The 25,779-nt window shown below is 37.6% G+C and overlaps 3 protein-coding genes across 22 annotated transcripts in view; 1 reads left to right on the top strand and 2 right to left on the bottom strand.

Moving 5' to 3' along the window:
* Window positions 1-9,505, bottom strand: part of rims1b (regulating synaptic membrane exocytosis 1b) — a 62,209-nt gene extending 52,704 nt beyond the window's left edge. For 7 of the 19 annotated variants that reach the window (XM_008406304.2, XM_008406311.2, XM_008406364.2 and 4 more), the window contains exon 1: window positions 8,424-9,481. In XM_008406304.2, coding sequence (XP_008404526.1) covers window positions 8,424-8,590 — 167 coding nt within the window. In that variant the 5' untranslated portion in view covers window positions 8,591-9,481. Of the gene's footprint in view, window positions 1-8,423 lie in introns of all 19 variants that reach the window. The other 12 variants (XM_008406386.2, XM_008406393.2, XM_008406371.2 and 9 more) reach the window with 6 other exon arrangements.
* Window positions 9,506-13,031: 3,526 nt separating this feature from the next.
* On the bottom strand, window positions 13,032-19,585 carry LOC103463245 (keratin, type I cytoskeletal 13-like). The gene is made up of 8 exons (XM_008406488.2): window positions 19,102-19,585; window positions 17,871-17,953; window positions 17,511-17,667; window positions 15,330-15,494; window positions 15,091-15,216; window positions 14,707-14,927; window positions 14,431-14,483; window positions 13,032-13,823 (listed from the first exon to the last, which is right to left on the bottom strand). Exons 1-8 carry the CDS (start codon window positions 19,483-19,485, stop codon window positions 13,717-13,719), a joined length of 1,296 nt encoding a protein of 431 aa, XP_008404710.1. The 5' UTR covers window positions 19,486-19,585; the 3' UTR covers window positions 13,032-13,716.
* The window catches only part of krt222 (keratin 222), a 34,409-nt gene continuing 28,161 nt past the window's right edge, over window positions 19,532-25,779 (top strand). The window contains exon 1 of one of the 2 annotated variants that reach the window (XM_017304147.1): window positions 19,532-19,620. The gene's annotated coding sequence lies outside the window, so the exon portion shown is untranslated. The remainder of the gene's footprint in view (window positions 19,621-25,779) is intronic. The other variant, XM_017304146.1, reaches the window with a different exon arrangement.

Genomic DNA, 25,779 nt, shown 5'->3' with positions numbered 1-25,779 from the left:
TACTTTCTGTGATCAGTCTGTAGTCAATTTGTATTCTCTAAAACCTGCTCAGCTATCATGAGAAAAGCTTAATAGCTGAAAGTATTTTTTTATTGATTATTGAGAGCAATATAAAATGTAAATAGAAATTGAAAACTTGTCACCTAGTACATCTTTGCATTTCCTTTTTCATTTTTGGAGAAATGGCTGACTAATTTTCATTTAGTAACAAACTTAGAATCTCAAGTCTATATCTGATAGGGGTTTGAATATTTTGGGGCTTCACTGAACTTGAATCTTCTGCCTTTTCCCATTTTGAAAATTTGCAAATAGAACAGACACATTTGGGCCTTTTGTTTGTCATGTCATATTTATACACCAGGAAAACAATAAGTTGTTGATGACAAAATAAGCTTTTTTTCTCTAAACAAACTTAAAAAAGTTAAACAGACAATTTAAAAATCACTTTTTTTCATTCATTTTATAGGAAATGGTAGAGGTGCCATTAAGTTTTACAGTGCCTGGGAAAACGAAAACACTATTCATGAATGAAAACTGGCAGCCTTTTCTCTACAAGGCCTCTAAAACGTTCTGGTGCAACCAATCACATTCTGAAGCCAGATGCTTAATGAAATGAAGTCCACTTGTGTGGCCGCATGATTTTTCCGTATGTACACACCTTTTTGAAAGGCCCCAGACAACACCATGAAGACCGAGGGGCTCTCTAAACACGCTGCGATCTGACGAAGCTGTTCGGAAGTACAAATTCGGATTGGTGTAAGAAAAATCTAAATATCCACAAAGAAAAATCACGTGCTCAAAGTTGTGGGGATGTTCTGTAAATTAAATTATTAATTCATTTTAATTCCAGGCCGTGTGGTAATAAACATAAAAATATGCCAGGGGTGGGGGGAGGGTAATTACTTTCACAGAAAACAAAAAAAGTTCAAGTGAAATTTATTTGATTGGGACAACGCTTTCAAAGCCTCCTTGAAAGAATCCAAGAAACCTAAAACAAAACCAAATACAGGAAGTGTTTGTGCAGTATTACAGTACGTGTGTGTGCGTTAGTTTTTATTCCATTCATTGATTTTATAATGTCTTAAAACGGAGTTATACTGAAATCAAGCTATCCTTAGCTTGCAAAATACCTGCAGACTAAAAGGTCCCAGTTGGCCTATGAGGTTTTTATGACCACAACAACATGGTTAAATAAGAAAGTATAAAAAATCCAAAGCCTTTGTTTGAAATCTGAATTGTGTTTTGGCATCGGGTTAGCTTTTCTTTAGTTTTTTTTTTTACGGTTATCTTCCAGTGAGATGTTGCAGAGCACGGCCAGCTTGTTTGGAGCCGCCAGACAACACAAAGCTTATTTAACTAAAGAATTCATTTGTCGCTTCTAGCAGGAATCACTTAGCTCAATGAGGAGACTTTGACTTTAACAATATATTTCTTATGTTTCAGTGGAAAATCTTGCAGTTTTAAACTAAACAATTATTGAAATGTTAATTAAAAAAAAAATGTTGTGTTTGCAGATGCCAGGCAGACCTTCATAATATTATCTCACTGTTTCTCTCAGTGCTAACACAGACTGATGTTGGAGGGGAAAACAGATGTAAAGAGCCTGGCGAGCCTAAGCAGAATGCACTAGCATTAAATTTTCATACTAGGGAGGTCTGGGAGCTTTAAAAAGGTTACTCCCTCAGTCTCACCTTGCCAGGCATTATGAAACGCCACGTCTTTCGGGGTTAGAGGTCAAACTTGCTTAATGTCACGTTTTTGTTCTCCCGGTCACTGTAGCTGCTGATTAACCAGATCTTGAGCAAGCGCAGCTGAATCAACACACAAACACATGACTGTTTCCCAAATGAATTTGTAATGTCATATTACTGTAAGGAGGTTTCTAAGGATCACCTGTTTAAATATAATCCCATTCCTGTTGTATTTATTGGTGCAAATGCGACAGTTTGACTGACACAAATAGAAATCCACCCAATTTCACCCGAAGGCTGAACTCCATTGTTTGTCCCCAGACAGATGCAACAGGCTGAACATAAAAGTACAAACATTTAACAAAATGGAGCAGTCTCAAGATGAAAGACATAATAAAAAAAATGTTCCCTTGTTCCTAGTTGGTGATTTAAAAAGAAACAAGTCTATATGCAGCACCTCATTGAGTTTTTGCAAGTCAGAATTAGAATTCAGTGTATTAATTTTATTTTAACTGAACAATTTATATTCAGTCAGTACTTTGTAGTATCACCTTTCTCTGCATATGCAGCTGTAAATCTTTTGGATTACATCTCCACCAGTTTTGAACATCTATATTGCAAAGGAGCTCAGCTGAATCGAATTGGAGAATTCACTCATCAGCATGTCATTCAGTGCTGCAGAGGCCTGGTAACGAGCATTCATTTTAATTCAGGTGAGATTCATGTTAAAGTTGCAGGATAGCGACTCTCAAGGACTGGATATGGGCATGTCTGATCTAGTGCCCATATCTTTTCTTTTTTTTTTTACAACATAACTCAAGCTACAGCTCAGTTTTCTGGTCATGTGTTATATTTTTAATTTGATTTACATCTGGACTCTACTTGAGCCACTGTGGCACATTAATATGTTTTGAGCTAAAAAAAATTCATTGCAACTCTGAGTGCATACTTTTGGTCATTGTTCCTGCAGGAAGATGAAAATCTCTCAGTTCTCAGTCTCAAATCTTCTGCAAAAACCTCAAACAGGTTTTCTTCCAGGATTACTCTTAATTTAGCCTAATCTGACTTTTACACTTTTATTCATAAAACAATTTGAAAACCATAATTTTACACCCACATTATAATCACGCACTACTTTGTGCTTGTCTGTCACATGAACCCCCCCCCCAAAAAAAAACATATAGATGTTTGTAGTTATGACAAAGTGTCAAAAAATCTAAACAGTACGAATACAGTAAGGCCCTGCAGAGCGTAGTTACAGAGAAAGTTTTTGAGGTGTTAGAAGCCTCATACCCTCTGCAGCTGTTTCAGCAGTCAGTGCATCAACCAACAGCACAACATGCTCACTACCAGCTTGGTATACAGCACAAGAGAACAGCAAAGCAATCTGCCTCAGTTTGTGCCACTTCGTCTAAAACACAGAAGCTCAGTCAGATATTTGAAATAAACTGTGTACATTTTCTTGTCATGATACGAGATTTAAAAACATAAAATACACGAGCTTCATTTGTCTGAGTGGGTGTATGAAGCAGGATTGAATGTTCACACAAGATAACTCAGTCTGCAATGTATCTGACTTAAATTCAGTTTTGGGTCAATACTGAAACAGGTTAATAGGAAGGGAGAGCAGAAAAGATCCAGATCATCAACAGCAGCCTGTGAAATGAATACCTAAATATTTCAGGAACTGCTTCCATGTGAGTGCTATTTTCAGCACTAATCCATAATTCAACATTTGCATTTTTCTGTATGAAAAAAAAGAAACTCTTAAGTCTGCTATAAAGTTCTTCCTTTCATTTTCTAAAAAAACAGCATCATACAACCTGTGGGTTTGTTTTGCTCACGTTTTCAACGCAAAGAAACTTTGAGACATAAGGTGATCAGAGAAGTCTTAAAATCAAGGCTAAGAAGTGACAGGCTTCTACAGAGAGGGGTTATCTAAGAACAGAGAGTCAAAAATGTCTTGACCCCGATGAAGAACAGCATCTCCACAGCATGACACTCCCAAGACCGTGTCTTACCGCAACACGTTCAGAGTGAAGTGTACTTAGTTTTCTGCAACACATATCCCTTGACCTTTTTTTAATTTATATTAAATTACAACTACAAACGTATAAGTATATTTATTTATTTTATCTTTATTATTTATTTTATTTAGTTAAAAGATCAATTTTGCCCCCCTTTCCCCAAAAGAAGTCAGTAAAGCATAATATTGATGGTCTGTGTTGAAAATAAAAAAGTCAGTCGGTCATTAATGTTGATGTTACAGCCATCTACTGGCCTGACACTGAATTTGTGTTAATGGAGCAAAAACCCAAAGAGGCTTGTGACAGTTAGACTACTGTGGCCTATTAACAATGTTTAAAACGTAGTTAATGTAGTGTTAGAACATGAGCTTTACAACCAAACACAAGCACTCTCTATAAAGTATGAGAGGCAGGTTTAAAATGCTCGTCGAAAGCCACAGGTTCAACACTCTCAGTACAAGTTTTCTGACCTATAAGTCTAAATATTGATAAGGAAAAACAGAGCCCACGGATAGATACGTAACCTTTTGTAAAACAGTATCTGTGTTCGACGGCTCACATGAACGAGACCTTTACTGACCTCTCCATGCACCCCTTAAAGGCAGAGGCATCAGGAAGCAAACAGAGAGAGCCCATCTCTGTTGGAATAGGATTTCTTCATTCTTATAGTCTTCCATTTTTTTCTCCCTGTCATACAACCACTCTAATGCTAAAAACCTCTAAATCCTGCCTCCGTCTCCCTCCATCTGCGCCGCGTGTTTTGATGTCTTTTTCTCACCATCTGCTGTCGAGGAGTCTGCAACGCCTAAACAGCGTGCTCCTTTTTAGTGACTTAAACTAGCATTGTTACCAATAGTTTTCACATTTACAAACTGTGGGGACTATAAGAGCACCACTTTTCATTTGTTGTATGAGCCTCCTTATTTCTCCTATGACCCCTTGAACACTTAAGCAGGATAAAAAAAACAAACATTAAACTGTCTCCTGATTTATGTTCCTCCACCAAAACGCTTTTAGAGCTAAGATTGAACGTGTGGTGATATTAAACTAATGGCCAAACCATCTACACAACAAAGACAAAAATAGATCAGGACAGTGCTAATAAGTTAACAATAGAAAGCAAAGAGGACTTCTTCAGGCAACAGTAGCAGCTCTGTTAGAAATTGTATTTTGAAGAATTAAAGTGCATTGACTAACAAACGCTCTCGAAATGTGTTTGATATAATTAATGTCATGTATGATGTCAGTGTCAACAATCTCATGCACTCACAGCACCAACATTAAATTGCTTCATTGATAAGTTATTTTAAAGTTCAAGGCTTAATTCTTTACTCAGTCCTTGAAACAACAAGAATCAAGGCCAGTATGTCGTTCTTAAAGATGGCATTGTTTTTAAAGAAAAAGAGTTCAATTCGGTATAGGACACTAACATCATCAAAAAAAGGAAACACCAGCGAAAATGAACCAAGAGTTCAAACTATGCTTGTGTAAAATATTTTTAAAGCAAGATTACTGTAAAAAGAAAAAAAATGGGTGCTGCTCTTATATATGAGTCATACCTTAAGAGCATCATTTTACATAAAAGACAGCAAAGAAATGTTTGCTGTCATCTAAACAAAATGAAATGTTGAAAAGTGAAAAGATGTCTGCATGAAGACTTCTAGCTATGCCGAAATGTGGTTGAAAGAAGTATTTAATTTTTCAAATAGGTTAAAAAAAATTAAAAAGTCTTTAATTTAGCTAAGTTTAGGACAGGTCAGCAAGTATACAAGCTAAAAAATTAGAAATTTGAACCAAAATTTTCTTCTACTTAAAATCAAATCCTAACACAAACACCCTGTTATTAGTCATTAGTTGTTGTTTTTTTTTTCTTTTTCTGCTAGCCTAATGTGCAAATACACCAATTCAGCTTCTGGCTGCAGGTTCAACCAAAACATTGTAAAGCATTCAGTCTTCTGAGCATAAACATATTTCATTATGATTAGATTTTGCGAACATGAATTGTATATCATGTAATTGTAAAACATGTAAATAAGATTCTGTTGTTTTATCGAAACGTGTTTCTCTTGTAAATGAGAGCAATGGATCTCAATGGATCTCAATTTATCTTTATAAATAAAGATAAATTAAAAATAAAATATAAACAATTTCCAGGGACTTGATGAGAAATTTTTGGCTGGCAAAGAATACAAAGTCCCATTTTTTTGTTATTGATGTTTAGTTTTTTTTTTTTTTTTTTTGGAGGTCTGGAACGTGAAAGAACGCTCAGGTGTTGCTTACACAATAGATGTAGCAGGTGTTCCAGATCAGGCCGTTTGCTTGAAGCTTGGACAGATAGAAGTCAGTATCAGTTTAACCTTATCAGTGCCAGGTGCTGCAGTCTCAGACAGCTCTGCAGACAGACTGGACAGGGCTGGCAGGTGGGACTGTCTCAGCAGACTGGATATTCCTTAACGCTCGTACGTCGGAGCTCTAAAACATCTTTTCATTTCATAAGAAATTGTCATAAAAATAAAGCACTGCTTGTTTTAGCTGCACTCAAACATCTATAAGTAATAATGCATAACGACTGCAGACATTACCACAGATATTTTTTTTATAGGCTTTAACTTTTATGTAGGATTTCCTGCCATCTTTCATTGGTTTGTATTTGTTTTTTTTGTTTGTTTTTTTTTGTTAAGTATACTTTAATGCACATGAGCTACCAATCAAAATGTTGTCACATAAGTAATAAACTGTTGGCTGGATAAACTGTATAAGTTGTTTCCCGCCATCAGTAAGTTATGATTTCACTTTAAATAAAAATCCAGTGTAACAACTTGAATTCAGCAGTAACGTGATTAGTAGGCAGCGTCCACTTGTGTAATTAAAATTAAACCTATTATTAACCTACATTCAAAAATGATACATGTGACTGAAAACTAACACTGAATATCTTCTTGAACATGGCGTTTCAACACGGCAGTGCCATCACACTAGTGTTGTGATGATAGAGGTGGCAAACGACTGGAGGTCCACCTTCCAGCAGGACAACTCCCCTAAGCACATACAGAGCGACAATGGAACCGAAAATTGATGTTCCAGACCACCGCTATCCACTCTGACAGAGCTTGAGCTATTGTGGGCAACAGCAATTTTCTGCCTCTTCATGGCCAAAGCAGGTAGAGGCATGCAATCAAAAAACTTGCAGTTTCAGCAAAAAGGTGGTTCTATAAAGCACTGCCTAAGAGATGGGCAACACATGTACAACACATATCCAAAAATACAGATTTTGATTTGAAAAGGAAAAATACTGAAAACCATCACTCATAGTTATCTTTGCGATGCTTTATGGAATGAAGCACTATTAAAATCCAAACAAACTTATGGCGATTGAGACGAAATGTGGAAAAGTTACACAATACTTTGTTAGGCACAGAACTGTCACAGTCAGTCAAGAGGAGGAGCAATGAGATGCATTTAATATCAGCGTCTGAATAAACTGTGTACTGTAATAAACGTCGGAGGCTGCCTCGCAATTATCGGCACATTTCTGCAAAAATCCCATCTGTCCCCTGTTCATGGTGCCCTGGCTCCATTAATGATTAGCCAGATGATGAAGCCATTATGAACCTGCGCCTGAGCCTCATGGAACATTAAATACATCCCTTCCTCTCAAGGGGCCCTCGCAGAGCTTCCCTTTAGGCTGCAGTCAGGAAATGAAGCCAGCCATTAGAACCAGAGCAAAAACCTGAGGATGCTGCATGCCTGATAAACAGTTCTGGCAGAGACCCTCACTGTTGGGGTGGGTTGGAGGTGTATGGGCTGGGGTTACAGTGCGAGCTCTGCATCAACCCAGAACTGCCTGGGTTGATGCAAACACATTCTCTGGGGCAGCTGAAGTACATCCAGTCCTATCAATGGGGTTCGACTGTACCAGGTTTTTTTTTTCTTTCTTTCTTTTCTTTTTCAGAGAGGCTCCTTCGACGGACTGCAATCTGATCACTGCACGTAGCGTTTGCAAACATATTACAATAATTTTACACTCTGTTCCAGTCTGTTCAGGCCTGCTGGATGTTCCAACCACACCCCATCTTCATCTCTGGGAAGAGGAACGCACAAATGCTCGCACAGCGCACAGTCGTACTCATCGTAAAGCAGCTTTTTTTTTTTTCGCTAGTGGTTTGGCAGTGTCACTTTTCCTTGCACACGCACGCATGGACACACTCACACGATGTGTGAATGTGTGTGTGTGTGTGTGTGCGTGCGTGTACGATGCTCCCAGCAGCCCACACCGATACGGCGCACGCCATTTGGCCGTGCGTAAAATGGGAAATCACCGCGGAGTTGAAGGTGGATGTGTAAAACTGAGGGTTGGGGTGCAGTAGTCCTCCATTGATGAAAATGAATGGGTGAAAGATATACGAGGCTATGATTCATCCTTCCATCTCCTTTCCCCCTCTGTCACACCCCATCCTCGGACCAGCACCTGTAACGGATCCTGACCCTGTTTCAGGCCATCGTCCCCCACCATGACCGCTTATTGATTTGATTTGGGGAAGAAAAAGCTGTAAATCTTATGATAGTTTCGCGTCTCACATCTTTATTACGGCTGTAGAGGCGCAAAAATGATGGTCGATGGTTGTATGAGATTACCTCTAACCTCTATTTCTTAAGCTATGCCTTATGACTTCAGAAACAGTTTTTTTTAAAGTGTTGGCCTTACTTCAGCATCTCTTGTTCTTTCTCTTCCTCTTTCTTCTGCCGAGCCATCACGTCCATGATGATCTTGCGCTCCTCCTCGGTGAGGTGGCTAAGGTCCGGCAGATCCGGCATGGACGGCGGCACGGTGGGTGGGCGAGGGCCGCCCTGGGGCCCCACCGAGGCGGACATCTTTTCGACCACCACCACCCCACCTCCACCACCACCTCCTCCTGGTTCTCCTCGGCGTGTCGTTTCGGCTAACAGGTTCCTGAGGCGCACCTCACGACGTGTTCCCCGGGCGGAGTAGCAGCGGCAGCCGCGGCTTAGGCGAGCAGCGGCTCATGATTGCAGGCACCTCTAGTTGTGCTTTTGTGTTGCGCCCCCTCTGGGTGTTTCCCCCACCTCCCCGTCTTTACTCCTTCACGGCGAGCCCATCTCCGTATTTTTTATTATTATTATTATTATTTAGTCTCTCCTCACGCTCGCGTTTCGAATCTCTTCGTCAGGCCTGCGGCGTGTCTCTTCCCTCTTCCCCACCCCGGACTGGTGCTTGGACGTTGGGGCGGTAAAGGCGGAGTCCTCGGTGCCTCTCCGCTGCCTCCCTGGGAATGGAGCCCTCCTTCCTCCCTCTCTGGTGTTTTTTTTTTTTTTTTTTTGCGGAGGAGCGTCTAATCATGTGAGGACTGGCTCGTCACCGTCATGATCTGAAAGCTTGTACACGCCACATCCCGGCGTTTTCATTTAAAAGCAGTCCCACTCCACATGAATACGCAAATCATGTATAAATCTAACATTTCTTTCCTCCTCTCGCGATACGTTGTACCGCTTTATTGGCTCAATTTAAAAATGAATACAGTCAGTTTAAAACATCAAGTGCAGAAGTGTTTCAGCACCATGGACAGCAGCTCAACTGACGTTCACGTCTCTGCAAAGTTTTAAATATGGGTTTATTATCTAAAATGTCATGTTTTTGTGTAACCCAAACAACTTTTTGCTGTTGAATTTGAACGGTGTCAGTCATAAATGTTTTTGGGTTTTTTTTTCATGTGAGCCTGTCTGTTGAGTTAGAGAGCAGAAGTGAATGTTCTGTTTTCTTAATTATATTATTTCTTTTTTTTATTAAATCTGTGAGGCTTTTAATGAACAGGTGTCTTTATACTAGAATTAAATCACTCAGAAGGGTCCTATAGTTTTTAATTAGGCACTGCATTGAATATTATTTTTGGGCTACCTAAGTGAAAGGGAACTAAATGCAAATGTAAACCTGGGAAATTCAACAGTTTCATAGTTTTATTTGTGAAACATTTTTCTAACAAATATGGCTGTGCAAGGCTGAAAACGCATGCTGCACCTAACGTGGCGGTGGCAACATTGTGCTTGTTCTTCAACACTGACACGATATCTGTTCAGAGTTTATGGAAAGCTGGATCAAGCTAAAAAGTGTAATACAAGACAATCATCTTGAATCCAAAAGACCTGTGGCAGGACAGGGCAGAGATCAAAAACATACAGCTAAAGCTACAATTCACAGGTTTAGATCAAAGCATGTTAACGTGTCAGAATGGCCCAGTCAAAGTCTGCATTTAAGCCCAATTGAGAATATGAGGCAAACCTTGATGATTGATATGTATTGGTGTGCATTTATTCAGTTACAATTACTTATGTAACTTTTTGGCAAAAATTTAGTTTTAAGATTAGTTTTATTTCAATGTGCCATTTACTTCACTTGAGTAACATTGTTATGAAGTATTGCTACTCTCACTTAAGCAAAAAAAAGAAATAAAAAATCTTAATACTCTGTTAGCTCTGTCTTTAAATAGTGAGGAGGAATACAAATAAATCAAACATATTTTTACATATTAACACTGACTTACCTTTTCACAATTATATACTAGTCGAGCTATAAGATAAAATCCCAGTATAATATGTAAGAAAAAGTGTGAATAATTCACAGACCCAAAACCTTTTACAACACCATATATTTTATATCATCCAAAGTGATTTGGATCAAAAAAGGCTATTGTCTTATAAAATCTGCTCTATTCTATTCTCTGTTTTTCTATTCTATTATATTCCACGGTGCCTTCATGTATTACTATAGCTCTATCTAAGCTCTATCTAGAGGTATTGTAGTCCAATCCATGTGTTAAATTAGAAATTCATACGTTTTAGTTTCACATCCCTCCTGTCCTGTCTTAAATTGATCTTCATAGCTTCATAACTGCCTCTTTCCACGCTGCTTTACATTCAGAACCAGACTCCCGGGCTTCACCGATCTGGACCTGGCACCGGTTTCTCCCGGATGACGTAATGCCGAGAGCGTGGCTGCCACCGTCCAGCAGATGGCATCAACCCTGACTGCTGCTGCTGCTGCTGCTGCTGCTGCTGCTGCTGCTGCTGCTGCTGCCTCCGTCAGCCGACGTCACCGAGGAGGTGACTGTACCGCGGTGGCGTCAGCTTCCCGTGGTGCAGGATTTTGTCATCATTTAGGTCGTGACTGGGGAACAAAAAGCTCCAAATGACAGATTCGTGCTACAGAGACGTGCTTCGTGGAGACGTCCCTAGAGGTCTATGGCAACCCGATTAACACTAGAATAGTGAGGCAGGATCTTCTTAACGGAGAGACAGTCATAATTCGGATTTCAGCCATTCAGAATGTCAGTCGTCTACTCTAAAACCATATATTTCCGGTTATGCTTGCGTATATAAGTTGAAAGGTGTGTAAGATTACTAACCAGCAAAAACGTAATGATAACTATCTACAAAGATACTTTTAATATATGGGGCCTAAATTTAACATGAAACATGTGAAACAAAATCAGTGCTTTATATGTAGATAAGTCATCGTTCAGCTATCTGCGATATCTGGAGAAAATTGACGGAATATAAAAGACAATAAAAATGGACAAATTTATGCTATTCATATCTAAGATATTTTATTTTTTTATTTTACTTAAAGAAAGAACGTGTTTTTTGTTTTTACTCTTCTACAAATTTATTCCAGCACAGATAATTTATCTCCCCCTGCCCTGTCTATCTCTTTTTTCTCTCTCTTTAAGAATAATAATCTTTTAAGAGTTTTGTTAGACCTACTGCCAACAAAAGACACCGACTCAATTATAAGCAAATTACATTTAAATCCATCTAAACATAATCAATATAAAATACACTGAACTAAACTTTGTTATATAATTAAGAATTTATATGACTATAGCTATTACTTCTGAAATGGTTATGTATTTATTTAGAAATAAATATTTGTAAATAAATCTTTTCATCAACTATGAAAATAACAACACAACCTTCACAGATAAGAACCAGAGACACATATGTGAAGGAAATGGAATATTGTGTAACATTTCCATCTCTAATTTTCAAGAGTAAAACAGCTTTGCTTTGCCTATATCGATACATGCATGTTCTAGTACAATTACAAGAAAGCTTTAATTGAAAAAATTAATAATGAAACAATAAAAAAAATTGCTTCAGCAACATGCCTTTTTAATAAGCTAAATGTTGTAAATAATTATGTAACAAAATTAAAGTTTTTCATTTTGGAAATTTATGAAAAAAAGAATGAGTGACAATACATAATAAAAATTATCGTGAATATACTGACATCTAGTGGACATTTTAAAACAGTGCATATTGTGGATTAAAGTAGCAACAAGGGAGATATGATCAGAAAGATGGACATTAAAGATGGAGCAAATCTCTTCATAAAAATAGTAAACTTTTAAAATAAAATAAAAAATCTCATATGAAAAGGCATTTCCAAACTTTTTTGGTAAATGTTTGCTAAATTGAATGATCAGATCAGAGGTAAAAAATAAAAAAAAATAAAAAGGGCCAAAATTGAGAACTTAGTAAAGAGATTAGTACTTGACTTTATGTCATATCTCTGTATCTCATATGTTAATTACGAACTACTTTTTTTTTCTTTAAAGGATAAAATATAATTCAGTTAAATGACCTTCAACTGCAGTGTGCCATTTGGGCAGGAAAAATACCTTTTTAATAGAATATTGACAAGAAAATTCTCAGATGATAATGTCTGACAGACAGGGCAAAATGTACTAACCTAAATATACAAAAGCCCAAATAGACTAAAAAAGGTTTCAGTTTGTATCAATAACACACTTGTTGATTTTTCCCCTGGTTTAACTTTATATGGTCTTAGCTTTTGATTAATCTTGTCATTTCTTCTTTAGTCAGTGAGAGCTGGAGTTCTTGTCTTGTGACATTTCAGTAGTGGTTGCAGTGCTGTGTAATAATCCTTACATTTACATTACCGTCTCCTTTCCTGTATCTACATAGGTCAGCTAAGTTTTATTCATCACTCCTGAATACACCCCTTGGTTTTTAATTTATTACACCCGATACTTTTGTGGTCACAGGTTAATAGTTTTTATTTGTCCACCTGTTATTTGTTATCTATCTCCTGTCATTTGGTAGAATATATTAATTGTTTGGGGGGTTTTTCTCAGTGATCAGGGCAGCTAAACTCTCTGTGACTTTCCTTCAACCTGTATCTAATTGTCATGTAAACAAAATTGCTTCATTTATTACTATGCCACCTCTTTTCATCTCACCTTGTGTGTTTGCAATAGAAAAATGGTTGAAAACACAATAATGTTTTCTGCCAATCTTCTTTATTGTCATTAGAAATGGAAATTAAACAAGATAAAGACACACACAACTTTTCAGAAAAAAATAATAAACAGATACAACTCTCAGAGGGGGCGAGAGTTGATCAGAAACACTTCAACCAAAGCAGGAATCCGGACAGTGGTTCCCTTTAAAAAAGTGATACCAGTCGCTTTAGCAATATGTCACTTGAGAGTGTAGAATACGCCAAATGCAGCACCTTAACATTTTTAAATATTAGGAACAAGAAATACGTTTTTTCATAACCTTTCACACTCAAAGTGACAGCCTCTTATAAACCAACAACAACACAGAAAGGGGAGCTAATATTTGTTTTTCTAAATCTAGCCAAAAACCTTTGCACTTGTTCATTTTTATCATTATAAGACTTTATTCCCGCAGGTGCAATACCTGGAATAGGATTTCTTTTTCTGATGTAGCTTATAGTTTTACTGCTTATGTAGTCTGGCTTTCTAAGCACAGAATTTTCAAAGTAATTCTAGCTTTGCATATGTCCTCCAGTCTTTAAGTCAAAATAAATAACGTGATGAAAAAAATCGAAACATCTAAGCTACACAAAGATCTGGAAGGTAAATAGTTATACTTTCTGTGTTTCTCAGAGACCTTAATACAAAAGACGCTGCTTCTTGATTGTTTTTTGGCTCAGTTTAGTTGCTGACGACTGAAGTGTCTACATCTTCTGTACGTGACACCACTTTTCCGTCCACAAGCTCTTCAATCACCACTTTTGTCCTCTTGGTAATGACCGGTTTATCTGTGGAAGACATTCATAATAAAAAAACTATTACTTTTACCTTGCGTGGATGATAACATATATCTCTTCAATATCTGTCATAGAGCTATGAAATCACTAAACTGCAACATAGACAAATGTGTTTCCTCGCTGCTAGACAATGAATCTGAATAACCAAGAACTGTAGTGTTCAAGATGTGCTCCATTTATGCAAATATGTGTGAAGCTTCTGATAAAAAGAATGTGATATATTTTGTTTGCTGGCAAATTAAATTGTTTTGCAATTAATTATTGCAATATCTTAAGAAATCAGACGGCAAAACAATGTTGGAGAGATCATCACAAAGCGCTGATCTCCATCTCCCCTCACTTCAGTCCCGACACAAGTTACATAACTTAAAAGTCAGTGCAACCAAATATGGCGAAAATATATGTAAACAAAAAAAAAAGATTTAAAGAGATGGAAAAATTAAGTAAATAAAAAATATATTAAATCCATTTTGCTATTTGGCAAATAGTAAACATTTAGCAGTCCTCTACATACATCCATAACTGGGAAAGTTAAGCTTGACATTGCAGAAGATGTAAATATAAATTTAAGCAAAACACTGCCTTGCAGCAAACTTACGTTCTTCTACTACTTGTTTTTTAACTTCTTTCACTTCCACAACAATATTTTTCCTGGAAGAAAGACAACAGTTAGTTTTTTTGTTCATACGGTCTGAAACAGACATTATGTCAGTTACATGGTAAAGCACGGTAAGTGCTCAGTTATTTTCACTCAGGACTCGTGTTCATCTAATATAATCCTTTACACCATTATGTGAAAGTGCATCTTAAACCTGTCTCCTATGCTACAGACCGTTTCAAACATTTCTACTGCCTTTGATCAATTTTTTCTTACTTCACATCCTCCCCATCCAGCAGTCTTCGGTACTCTGCTATCTCCATCTCCAGTCTGGTTTTAATGTCCAGCAGGCGTTGGTATTCTGAGGCCTGTCGCTCGATGTCCAACTTCATATTGGCGATCTCGGCCTCCAGGCTGTCCACCATTTCTTGAAGTTGGCGCAGCTTAAGGCTGTAGCGGCACTCTGTGTCATGCAGCTCGCCCTCCAAGCTACTTTTCTGCTCAGAAGAACAAGCAAGTTATTTTAGTGCTTACTGAGGACTAACTGCTTGTTTTTTGGACATTGCATATAAAACCTGAGGTCGTTACAAATGGTAACAGACATGTTAAATGATTTATGATTGGATTGTTCATGTTACTTCTACTAGTGTAGTGGATTACCAGTGAAAGCTGGGACTGTAGCTCTATCTGCAGACTCTGAAGTCTCCTTTTCAGGTCGCTGATCTCACTTCGGGAGACCTCTATAGTCTCTGTGCTGCTTGCCATCTTCTTGCTCAGCTCGTCAAACTGAAAGATATCAAGATTGACGTAAAACAACCCTAAATACTCTCCAAGCCTTCTCTTAAATTTGAGCATGAAATGAATACAAAGCTAGTCGCGTTCTGTCCGACTTTCCCCACCTTGTCCTTGTACCAGGCTTCCATCTCACGGCGGTTCTTCTCTGCAACGTTCTCATACTGAGATCGCATATCTTCCATGATCTTGGACAGGTCCTCCTGGGGTTTGGCATCAACCTCAACATTCACAGAGCTGGATTGCATGTTATTGCGCAGGCCTTCCATTTCCTAAAAAAAAAAAAAGGACAACACAGTTAAAGATGAAGAACAGAGAGAAGTGAGTTCTGGAGAAGTGCTAAAGTCTTAGATTAAAAAAAAATTGTGAACAATGTCTGGACATTCACTGGATCTTCTTTGTTCTTGCAATGATGACTGGTGTTTAAAAAGGATTTGTTAGCATGGGTGATGTGAGACTTGTAATCATCAGACGATCTTGCTTGAGTCATTCTTGGTAGCCTCAGGGTTGGCGGCTTTTCAAAGGTGTGTCAATTTTGGCTCAACAGTCAGTCTCGACAAATTTTGTTTGTAAAAAAAAATAATTACATTTGCTTGGAGATCTATACTTGTTTCACGGGTGAGTTAATATTTTTCTTTCTTTTTTGCCTAAAGTTTCTCTGACAAACGACTGATGTGTGCCTCAATTCTCTGTTCCTAATTTCAATGTTTTAAGTTGAATTTTTCTTCTTGTACATTTACCTGAATGCATTGCTGGTAGTCTGGGGGTCAAATTTGTATTTGTGAGAAATGGATCAGCAAGTTATACAGAGTTCTTTTTTTAAGTGATGCTCTCAAAAATCATTACAGTCCTATTGTTTAACCCTTTGTACTGTATTATAAGAAATAATCTCATAGTTCTAAATTAATATGTTTGGTACGTGTGGAATATACTTAAACCAGCCTTAGTGAGCTACAAACACAAACTCAGATTTGAGACTTGCAGTAGTCTGAGGTAAATTTGCTGTACAATGTTTTATAGTAGTTACAGTTTACAGTATTAAGTATTAGTTGTGATACATGAGGTGTCCAGATATGTTACGGGACAGAGTATCAGTCATTTTTTAGACAGATTCCTGCTATGTGTATCCTTTTGTTTAAGAAATTCAATAAATAAATAAATAAATAAATAAATAAATAAATAAATAAATAAATAAATAATAATTGATTACTCTTGTATCAATACGATTCAATATGTTTGGGAAATTAAGATATTAAAATGCATCCAGCACATACATCAGTTAAAACAAAGCAGTCTGTGTTAGCATTTTCTCAACAGCAAAAATATATATTTTATTATCTCATTGAAAATTTTATTTCAGCTATTAGATAGTACTGTTTTTGTTGCATGACTCAATTAATAGGTTCAAAACATTTTTATTATATTTTGTTTTCAGTAAACAAGGACTTTGCATGAAGCCATTTTAGGCAGGTATAGGATCCCATAGGCATGGTTTTTGAGAAAAACAAGTTTGATGAATAGGCAGAGGTCTCATAAACATCTACCTCATGGGATTATTGGATCAAAAGTCCTTTTCATGCAATGCCTGATAAAGTGTCTTGATGAATGACATGTTCTAGAAACCATAAAGTAACATAATATTTCCTTCTGCCCCTCCTGTTGCTCTGCACTGATGGTCAGCTGACTCAAAGACTCTCATGGTCGTCTTTCCCACTTGCAATAAAGACATAATATTTTATCATGAAACATAAAACATTAGTGAGGTGTAAACTAAAGGAATGCCACTAATGACTCTTATTAAAATAATAATGTCTTTAATGTTTGAGCAACCAATGGCTTGTCTGTTAAGCAACTGACTGCAGGCTAGCAGAGCAGATAGCCACTTTTTAATCGGCTAAAATCGGTTTGTTGTTCTGGTGTTACTATAACAAACAGAGTGGCAAAACAGTATGCATATGCTGCACAATGTACACTTCAAAGCTCCTTCCAAATTTAGTGGTTGTTTATTCTAAAATCTGGTCAAGGTCTATCAATCGAAATGGGGGGAAAAAAAACAAAAAAAAAAACATCAAAGCTCTGTATGTGGCATTATTTTAGCAATAAAATATCTTCTTGATGTTTCTGAGGTTTAAATTAAAGATATTAAGTCAATTTAGTTTTATTTTGTTTAAATATCAACAATGTCATGGTGTTTTAGTCAAGGACATACTGTGAGAATTTCCTTGTTTCCCATGCCTGTTAGCTAAGCTGAACCATTGATCATTACAGATCTGTTGTCAGTATCTCACCTCTTTATGGTTCTTCTTCATAAAGATCAGCTCTTCCTTCAGACCCTCCACCTGCATCTCCAAGTCGGCCCGAGTCATGGTCAAGTCGTCCAAGACTCTGCGCAGGCCAGCGATGTCCGTCTCCACTGACATGCGCATTGCCAACTCGTTCTCAAACCTGTGACGAGAGAGGTTTGTGTTGCTGTAACTGCTTAACAGCATCAATGAACAAACAAAAAAAGTGCAACCAAACTGGCTCCACCTGTTTTTCAACTTTACTTACTGGTACGAGTCTGCAAAAATGTCCGGTTGATCTGACTCAACCGTGTGAATGCCCAACATCATTAGTAAATCTCTGGAAAATAAATTATTTTCACTTACTTCACTTTGAAGTCGTCTGTTGCCAGCTTGGTATTGTCGATCTGCAGCATCAACTCGCAGTTTGATAGCGTGGCGACTCTTATCTGGAAAAAAACCCATCATGCAGATGTGTTAGTGATTGCGTCAGTTTACTTTGAATTTTCACTGGAGTGCATCCTATATTGGATGTTCGTTTATTCTCCAAAGAGTGTGGGAAAAACACATTTCTTCACAGTTGCTTCAAGCTCCAACATGTAAATAATGTCAAGTTGTTCTTGATTTTGCTTGGAAAAATCAAACACCTGGGGGATGCTGTTGAAAAACATCTGCATGTCATCAATCAGGGTGCATTCTGGTGGGGACTGGACTTAAAGAAGAAAGATTTTCAAGAAAGCCAATTTGTAGAAAAAAAAACAACTAAAAATGAATATTTTACAGTAGCCTACCAGAGCATAGGTTATTTATGAAATTTTTAGATGTAGTAGGGGCATCACCAAAGGTGGTACAAAAGGGGTTATGACCACTCCAATAATGTGCCATCAATATTTTTAGGGACTAATAAAAGTTTAATTATTTATTTTATGAAAAAAATTCAAGAATTAAGAATAGATAATAAAAACAAATAAAGTAATAACAAAAAATTGCTGGTTCACTCTGAGCTTTTAATTCACAGGGTTTTGTTTCAAAACTGTTCCACAACAATAGCCCCACCTTTTACTTCACCTCCATCGTGTCACATAGCAGCAAGCTTTAAGCCCATGCTCCACGCCTCCTTTATTGTTATAATACTTTTGTTTTATAGCAATAAAACAAAACCGCTACGTCATGCAGGGACATGCATGACGTAGTTACTATAACATCGGGATGAAGGAATTAAATGATGAAGTGTTTATGAAAGACACTTAAGATAAGTTTTTTGTATTTTTTTTTATGTGCATTAGGTCTAAAAACATTGAAGATAATGCGTGCTTATGACTTTTTTGTCATTTGCATTTACAAAACAAAAAACATGCGTGGGACACACACCTGACTTTCTGCCAGGGGGAGGGGAGATATTCTAAATCCAGCCATGCCTAAATGTTTTTAAATATTTTTCTACGAATAGAAATTTTGGGCATCAACGGTCATTATTATTATTATTATTATTATTATTATTATTAATCGTAGTAATATTATTTTATGTGTAATAAAAAGTCCAACATTCAACTGTGGTTTATAGAGTTCATGTGCGTTTATAAGTTTCAAAGTTTACCTTGTTGCGCAGGTCCTCGATGATTGCCTCGTACTTGCTGTAGTCCCTGACGGCGGGGGTCTTGTTTTTGTACCATTCCCGGATCTGGGTCTCCAGCTGAAGGTTGGCAGCCTCCAGCGAGCGCACCTTCTCCAGGTAGGAGGCCAGTCGGTCGTTCAGGTTCTGCATCGTCGCCTTCTCGTTGGTGGTGACGCTCAAGTTGTTGCCGCCCGCGAGCCCCTGCGTCAGGTCAAAGCCAGAGCCCAGACCGTTGGAAGCGTACGACACGCGGACGTTCCTGCCTCCGGCCCCGCCGTACACGCTGGTACCGCGAGAGACTCTCTTGGAGGAGCTCATGGAGTAGAGTGACATGGAGGAGGACAATCCTGAGCGCGAGGAGGTCATGGCTGCTGCTACTGCTGCTGGTGGTGATGTTTCTACGGGTCGGTAGAGCGTCTCTGAGGCGGTGTGGAGGAACCGGTGCTGAGGCAGCGCGGACGATGGATTTTATAAGCCTTCTCGGGTGGGAGCGGCCGACAGGTAGGTGGAAAGATGCTACCATTCCAGGTGTGACCACCTGGGCGTGGTGTGGCGCGGAATTCACGTTAATTCCCAGTCAGGTAACGGCTGTCATTCCACGTTACAGTTCAGGAGACATTAAAAAAGGTGTGAGACATATTTTATCTCTTTGAACGTCCCTTGTAATTACTTCTGATTAATGCAACTTTGAAACGAAGGAATTCCTCAGTAGGATTAATTTTTCGGGCCGTTTTACCGCAGCGTCTAGCTAAAATCATTTATTAATCATTTCCGCACACTCACTTATTAATAGATAAAATAAAGCCGAGGTGGAGGTACAAAAAAAATAAAGAAAAGTGCTGAGAAACTTCCCTTTTGCTGCTTCCATAGGAAGAATGGCCACCAGTTTACTGGTTTGAGTCATACAATTGTGGGTCAAAACAATGTCAGTATCGAGAGTCAATGACTAGAAGCAAAAGTTGGTGCTAATCAATTAAGGATTATAAATAGACCTTAAAGAGATCAGAAAATTCAGACCTCCTCACTCTCTTGCTCAACCTCCCTTACATTACATTTTGTAGGTTTGGCACCATCATCTGACTGATTCAAGTATCTGCTTTGTACCACAGTTGAAATATATGTCATGCTTTTAAATATGTTGTTGCCTGGATTTTCATTTTAGAGTCAAATGTGAGAACATCTGTTGACAGCTGAAGCTAGCCTAAATTGGGACCTGTAAAAAACACACTGAATGGTAGAAAAAAAAGAAAAAAAAGAAAGTAAACTAAAATTAAGCACTGGCTTTCTTTTTCCACTTCTTTCTGATTGTGGACCTTGAAAAGTCAGTTGTAAACAATGTATGAGGGATTGCTTTTTATTTTGAAGTTACCTAGGAGTCCTGTTGAACCTCCCTACTGCCACGCCACTGACTGATCTTTGTTAGTTGAGCACTTCCTGGAGCTAACAATGGAGCTGAATTTCCTGCATTTGTTCCTAATTTGTCTGCATGTTGGAACACAAACCTTTTATAGATTAATGTATGACTTTCCATTTTGGTGAATAACAACAGTTCTCTCTTTGTAAAACTGTTCAAAATCTTATTTGCGTGCACGTTAACATTTACAAAACGTATTTCTGCTCTTATAAAACAACTGATAACATGCCGTATAGTCTTTGTGTTTGTCTTATTTTTTATGTCTCCAACTTGAGTAAATGAGGAAGTCCTTTTCTCCATCTATGCAGAAAGAGATTTAGTGTGCCTATGTATGCCAGATCACTACCAGTGGGCAACTACAGACTGACATGAGGTGGTTAATTATGACATGCAGCTGCTTTGTGTAAACAAGTGGCTAACTCAGCTGTTGACTGAAATGCAACATCCATTCAGATCTGATACAATGAGGGTAGATATAATTAATCTTCCAACTCTGGCTTACGGTACAGAAACACTTGTTCCATTAGTGCTTGAAGAGTCTATGGAGCAAAGGATTATTTACCTAAAAGGATCTGATGTAAATGTTAAAAAATATCTTACAGTAAGATATTTTTGAACATTTATTAGTCTTTTGCCTTAGGCTCCAGCAATTAATGAGGCTATTGTGGAGGAGTACTTCTGTACTCAAGTATGTGTTCTTATCTCAGTATTTAATGCTACAGTATGTGGCTTTTATGAAAAATGTTTTTTTTTTTACATATTTGTTAAAACTACCTCTATGACAATCTATGAAAATGCACTGCTCCCGGCCAAGAAACAACCAGAATCAGGAGGAAGGCCTTAGCTCTGTCAATCAACCTTGGGTATGCGCTGCTCAATGTGCTAATGTGGCAGAAACAGTTGAGTTTGTCCAACTTATTAAGAGTTGAAAAACTCAACTTATTAGGCTGCTGCTAGTTGTGGAGGAAAGAGAGCAACGAGGAGGGGTGAGTAGCGCATTCATGAGGGTGATTAACAGCACACATATCACATGAACCGAAAGCTTTTCTCATCTTAATCTGTGTATTAAAAAATCAGTTTTTATTTCTTCCATATACGTTGATATAATTTTCAGCAATGACTTTCTTTTTGCCACTCTTTCATAAGAGCCAGATTTGTAGAGCTCATTATTTCGTACGTCACGAGAAGATCCCGCATGAGCTTTGGATCTCTACAACTTTGAAAAGTTATTCAAATTTGCCTTTGGCTGCCTTTTGATTAATCCTGTTGTTGCCTGGTCTGGCAGTGTAGCTAGTTGTCCAAGTCGTTGTAGGATTGCACTTGCTTCTCACATGATGAAATTAACAGCTCTCACAAAATGCTCCAAGTAACATATCTTCTAAAAATGGAGTGAGGCTTTCAGGAATATGTTGTCGTCAGCCAAGTTGTTCATGCAGGTGATGTAGATAAAGAAATGCAATTCTAGTGATTCTGACAGTACAAACAGCTGACCAGCTTGTGAGGTAAATGTTTGCTGCATCAGAGCATATTCAGAAAATCCCTCAGTTAGCATAAGCTCTTTTTCAGAAAAGTCAAAAACCATCTCAAGCGAGCATAAATTTTTTGCAAAATTTAGGAAGTTCTTACAAATTTTCCCATTTGTAACGCATTTTTAAGTAATGCGTTACTTAAAAATGCACATAAGAAAAACATTGATGGCTATTGTGGAAAACTAAAAATAATGAATACAAGATATTAGGAATGGATTATCCCTCGATAAGATTGACTGATCCATATCAATCGCTATACCAAGCATTTTTTAAATTATCTTCCACTTGAGAGAAATATCGAGTGTTGTTTTTAAATTTATAGTTACACAATTTGCCACTACTGCTGTATTTGTGATAATAATCACACATCCCTCCCTTTTGGTCTTTGCCTCCTGCAAGGTTTAAGACTAATTACAAGTCAGAGGTGTTTAACTGAGCTGATAAATATTGGTCTTGGCAGAAGATGGCATTTACTCCTAAATAAACAGAAGCTATAAGGAACAGACCTTTTTTTTTTCCCCCAGCAGTTGTCAAAAGAGTTTCTATTTACATAATGAGAATTCCTCAGATCTCAAATTGGCTCTGATGGAACATGTTTTCCCTCAAAGCTGGTAAGATTTTCTGAAGCATATCAACCACAGATCATGTTCTCATTGCAAGATGCATGAAGTGTGACAGTTCCAGGTGACTAACAGGATTTATTTTGGGGACAATTAACTCCTGTTATTAAATCAAATTTTGTTTTTCTACTGTTTGATTTGTTTTTCCTGAGAAGTGCTTATTCAGGTTCCAAATAAAAAATGAAAGAAGATAACCTGCAGAGCAAGGCGAGTTCAAACCACTGCAGAGCAACACAGCAGCTTGTTGTCAACAACAAAAAAGCCTAAATTTTGAACCTTCTTTAAGTAACCTTCTTTATGTGGGGAACAGCAAGGCTGAGGATGATAGATTATAACACTTAGCTTGGGCCAACTTACATTTTGTGTTAGCATTCAACAGTGCATCTTTAAATGTGCAATTCTGGCAAATGGAAATATTGTTTTTCAGCTCAGTGCAGCTATTTTTTTGATTCTTTGCTAATCTTTTGATTTCTTGTTTGCTGGGTACACCTTTTATTATTGTTTTTGCTCTTTGGTTAGTATTTTTTTTGATGCAGTCATGTTTGTTGAAAAGTAAAGGGTTTGCTCTCAAAGGTATTCCTTCCCATTTAGTCTTCAAAGTCATTTACACTTTCCCACGTTACTCTGCTCAGCACAGGGCTCTTGTTTAATGATAGCCTCTGGGAGCTGTTTTAGTCTTTTTATTTACAGAGTTTTCATGTACCTACTATTGATCTGAATAGTTTTATGTCTCAGTCTCTTGATAAGGAAGCTACAAATGATTGAGTTGTCTCACTCTGGCACAATTCATCCGAGCTGACGTGTTTTGAAGTATGTGCCCTGCCTATTTCTATGTAACTCTAAATGACATCTGAACTCACCACTCCCAGATTAATTGTTTTGTAAGACACACGCAACTGATTATGACAACAGTAATTGTTTTTTTGCACTCAGATGCTGTGAAGCTGTGGAAAAACGAGATAACTGGGGCTTTAGTGTAATGTTAAGGTTTTATCCTTTCCGCTCAACTTCCTCCATTTATCTCTTTTGTAATATTGAGTGTGTGTATATTATTTAATAGAAAGGGCCTTCGCAACATTGACATTGTTGTGTAATGATTTTAAAGCTCTTTGTTCTCAGGCTTTCAGGAGTACTACCTGCCTGCATGCATGAGAAACGTTTTGAAATATTTTTTTAGTTGTGGGTTGTCTTTGTTTCTACAAACTGAAATGTGCGGAATGGTGCGCGGCAGGTAGTTCACCACATAATTGTCTGTCTCCCCTTGAATGGCCAGCGTTTGATTTGAAGGTGCGGCAGGTTTGATTGATAGAAACAAAATGTACAATAAGAATAACTATGTTGTCATTCTGGTTCTGTCTGCCTTAACAGTGTCTTGAACCAGGTGACTCAAATTTTCTTCCAGACGATTGTTAGAACTCCTGCCTTGTAACGACACCTGTATCCGTGTCAGGATGATAAGGGGAAACAAATCCCGACAACTAGTCATTCAGTTTGCCTTCAGGGTTTTTTTTTTCCCCAAACGCTTCCCTATATTTTTCACCTGTAAAACGTTTTTTTTTTTGCTTTCACAACGTGCCAAACAACATGTTGAAACAAGCAAATGTCTTACAGGTTATGCTGATAACACTTGTACCCTTTGATTTAGGACAAAAGTTTCCTTAAAATTAAACAAAGTTACAAAACCATTAAGAAGACAGCTGCAGCTGAAAAGAACACTCCTCTCTCATGAATCATGCAAATCAGTGAAAAGAGACGTTGAAGGAAAACTACTAATTGTGTTGAGTGAAGTACAAAGACAGCTCTGATTTGACAAATTGTTATTTCTTAAGTCGCTTATCAGCTTCTTGGTTCAAGAACAGAGAATATTCAAATATAACTTAAGAATAATCTAAAATCATTACTATATAGAAAGCTTTCAGTTTTAATACAGACCTTGCTAGTAAAAGGCTGGACCCCCTTTTTGCCTCTAGAGCTTTATGGCTTTGAATCAACAAGGTTTTCAGAAACATTTCTCAGAGATCTTGGTCTATACTCACATGACCACATCACATTTTAGCTGGAGATTTACTGTCTGCACATCCATAATCCAAATCTTCTGTTCCACCAACCCAAAGGAAAAAACCAAAAGTTATTGGGTTGATATCTGGGGACTGTTAAGACTACTGAAATAGAGTAAACTTATTGCTATGCTCAGGGACAGAAAGAACAGAGAGAGGTGACAGCCATCACCTCTCTCTGTTCTTTTAATTCTTTCCATTTGTATCTCTTTTTTTGTGATTTTCACCACGTGTTTTGTTTATGTTTTGTCAAAATCTTTCTAACGGTATTTGCTAGGACTCTGTGTGGCTACAGTAAACAGAATCTTTGAGTCTTTTGCAGTTTTCTTTTAGAAGATGCTTGCAGCAGTTGTGAAGTCACAGTACAACTACTCACAAAGCAGAATAAGATTTTTTTTTTCTTGAATGCAATTCTTAAAAACTTCACACTTTCTGTGAACCTGCTTTGAAAATTGACACTTAATTTTCCATCTGTATTTTTACTGTATATTTGTTATGCAAAAACATACCCTATGAGATTGCATCTCTACGCTTGTTTGTGTTGTGACTCACTGCATTACATTACAGCAAGAATGAACAGCAAACAAAGATGACAAAGATGGGGGCTGAACTCCAGACAGTTTGCAGACATTGTTGTAACCTGCCTCAGTCTCAGGAGGTGGTTGCAAACAGATCTTCTTCCCCCAATAGTTTCATGATGGTGCTCATGAGAGCAGTTGTTGAGTCAAAAGGTCATAAAACACAATTTCAGTCTGTGCAACTCTAGATATACTAAAGCAGGTCAGCAGATAACTTTAATTTAGATATTTGTGATTAACAAACATACAATTAGATACATGGTTTGTTTTTAAGATGTTAGTGTAAAAATGTAAAAAGCACCTCAAATCGGAACTTTAACTTACATTTATATAACCTTTAAAAACTGTTGGACTTTTAGAGTTGAAATTTTGATAGCTACATATATACCTTGTGGTGTGAATATTTATTGAAGAGCAATGCTTGAAGAATCTCATCCATGAATACATGTCAACATTTCTCCT

Source organism: Poecilia reticulata, linkage group LG1, assembly GCF_000633615.1.
Source record: "Poecilia reticulata strain Guanapo linkage group LG1, Guppy_female_1.0+MT, whole genome shotgun sequence".
In the NCBI taxonomy this organism is placed as follows: domain Eukaryota; kingdom Metazoa; phylum Chordata; class Actinopteri; order Cyprinodontiformes; family Poeciliidae; genus Poecilia; species Poecilia reticulata.
This window is presented reverse-complemented; position numbering and strand designations above follow the sequence as displayed.

Coding starts and splice junctions, on each gene's coding strand:
- LOC103463245 (XM_008406488.2), bottom strand. CDS start 19,485: ATGACCTCCTCGCGCTCAGGATTGTCCTCCTCCATGTCACTCTACTCC. Junction 17,954..19,101: donor TCGAGGACCTGCGCAACAAG/GTAAACTTTGAA, acceptor GTTTTTTTCCAG/ATAAGAGTCGCCACGCTATC. Junction 15,495..17,510: donor TGAAGAAGAACCATAAAGAG/GTGAGATACTGA, acceptor TTTTTTTTTTAG/GAAATGGAAGGCCTGCGCAA.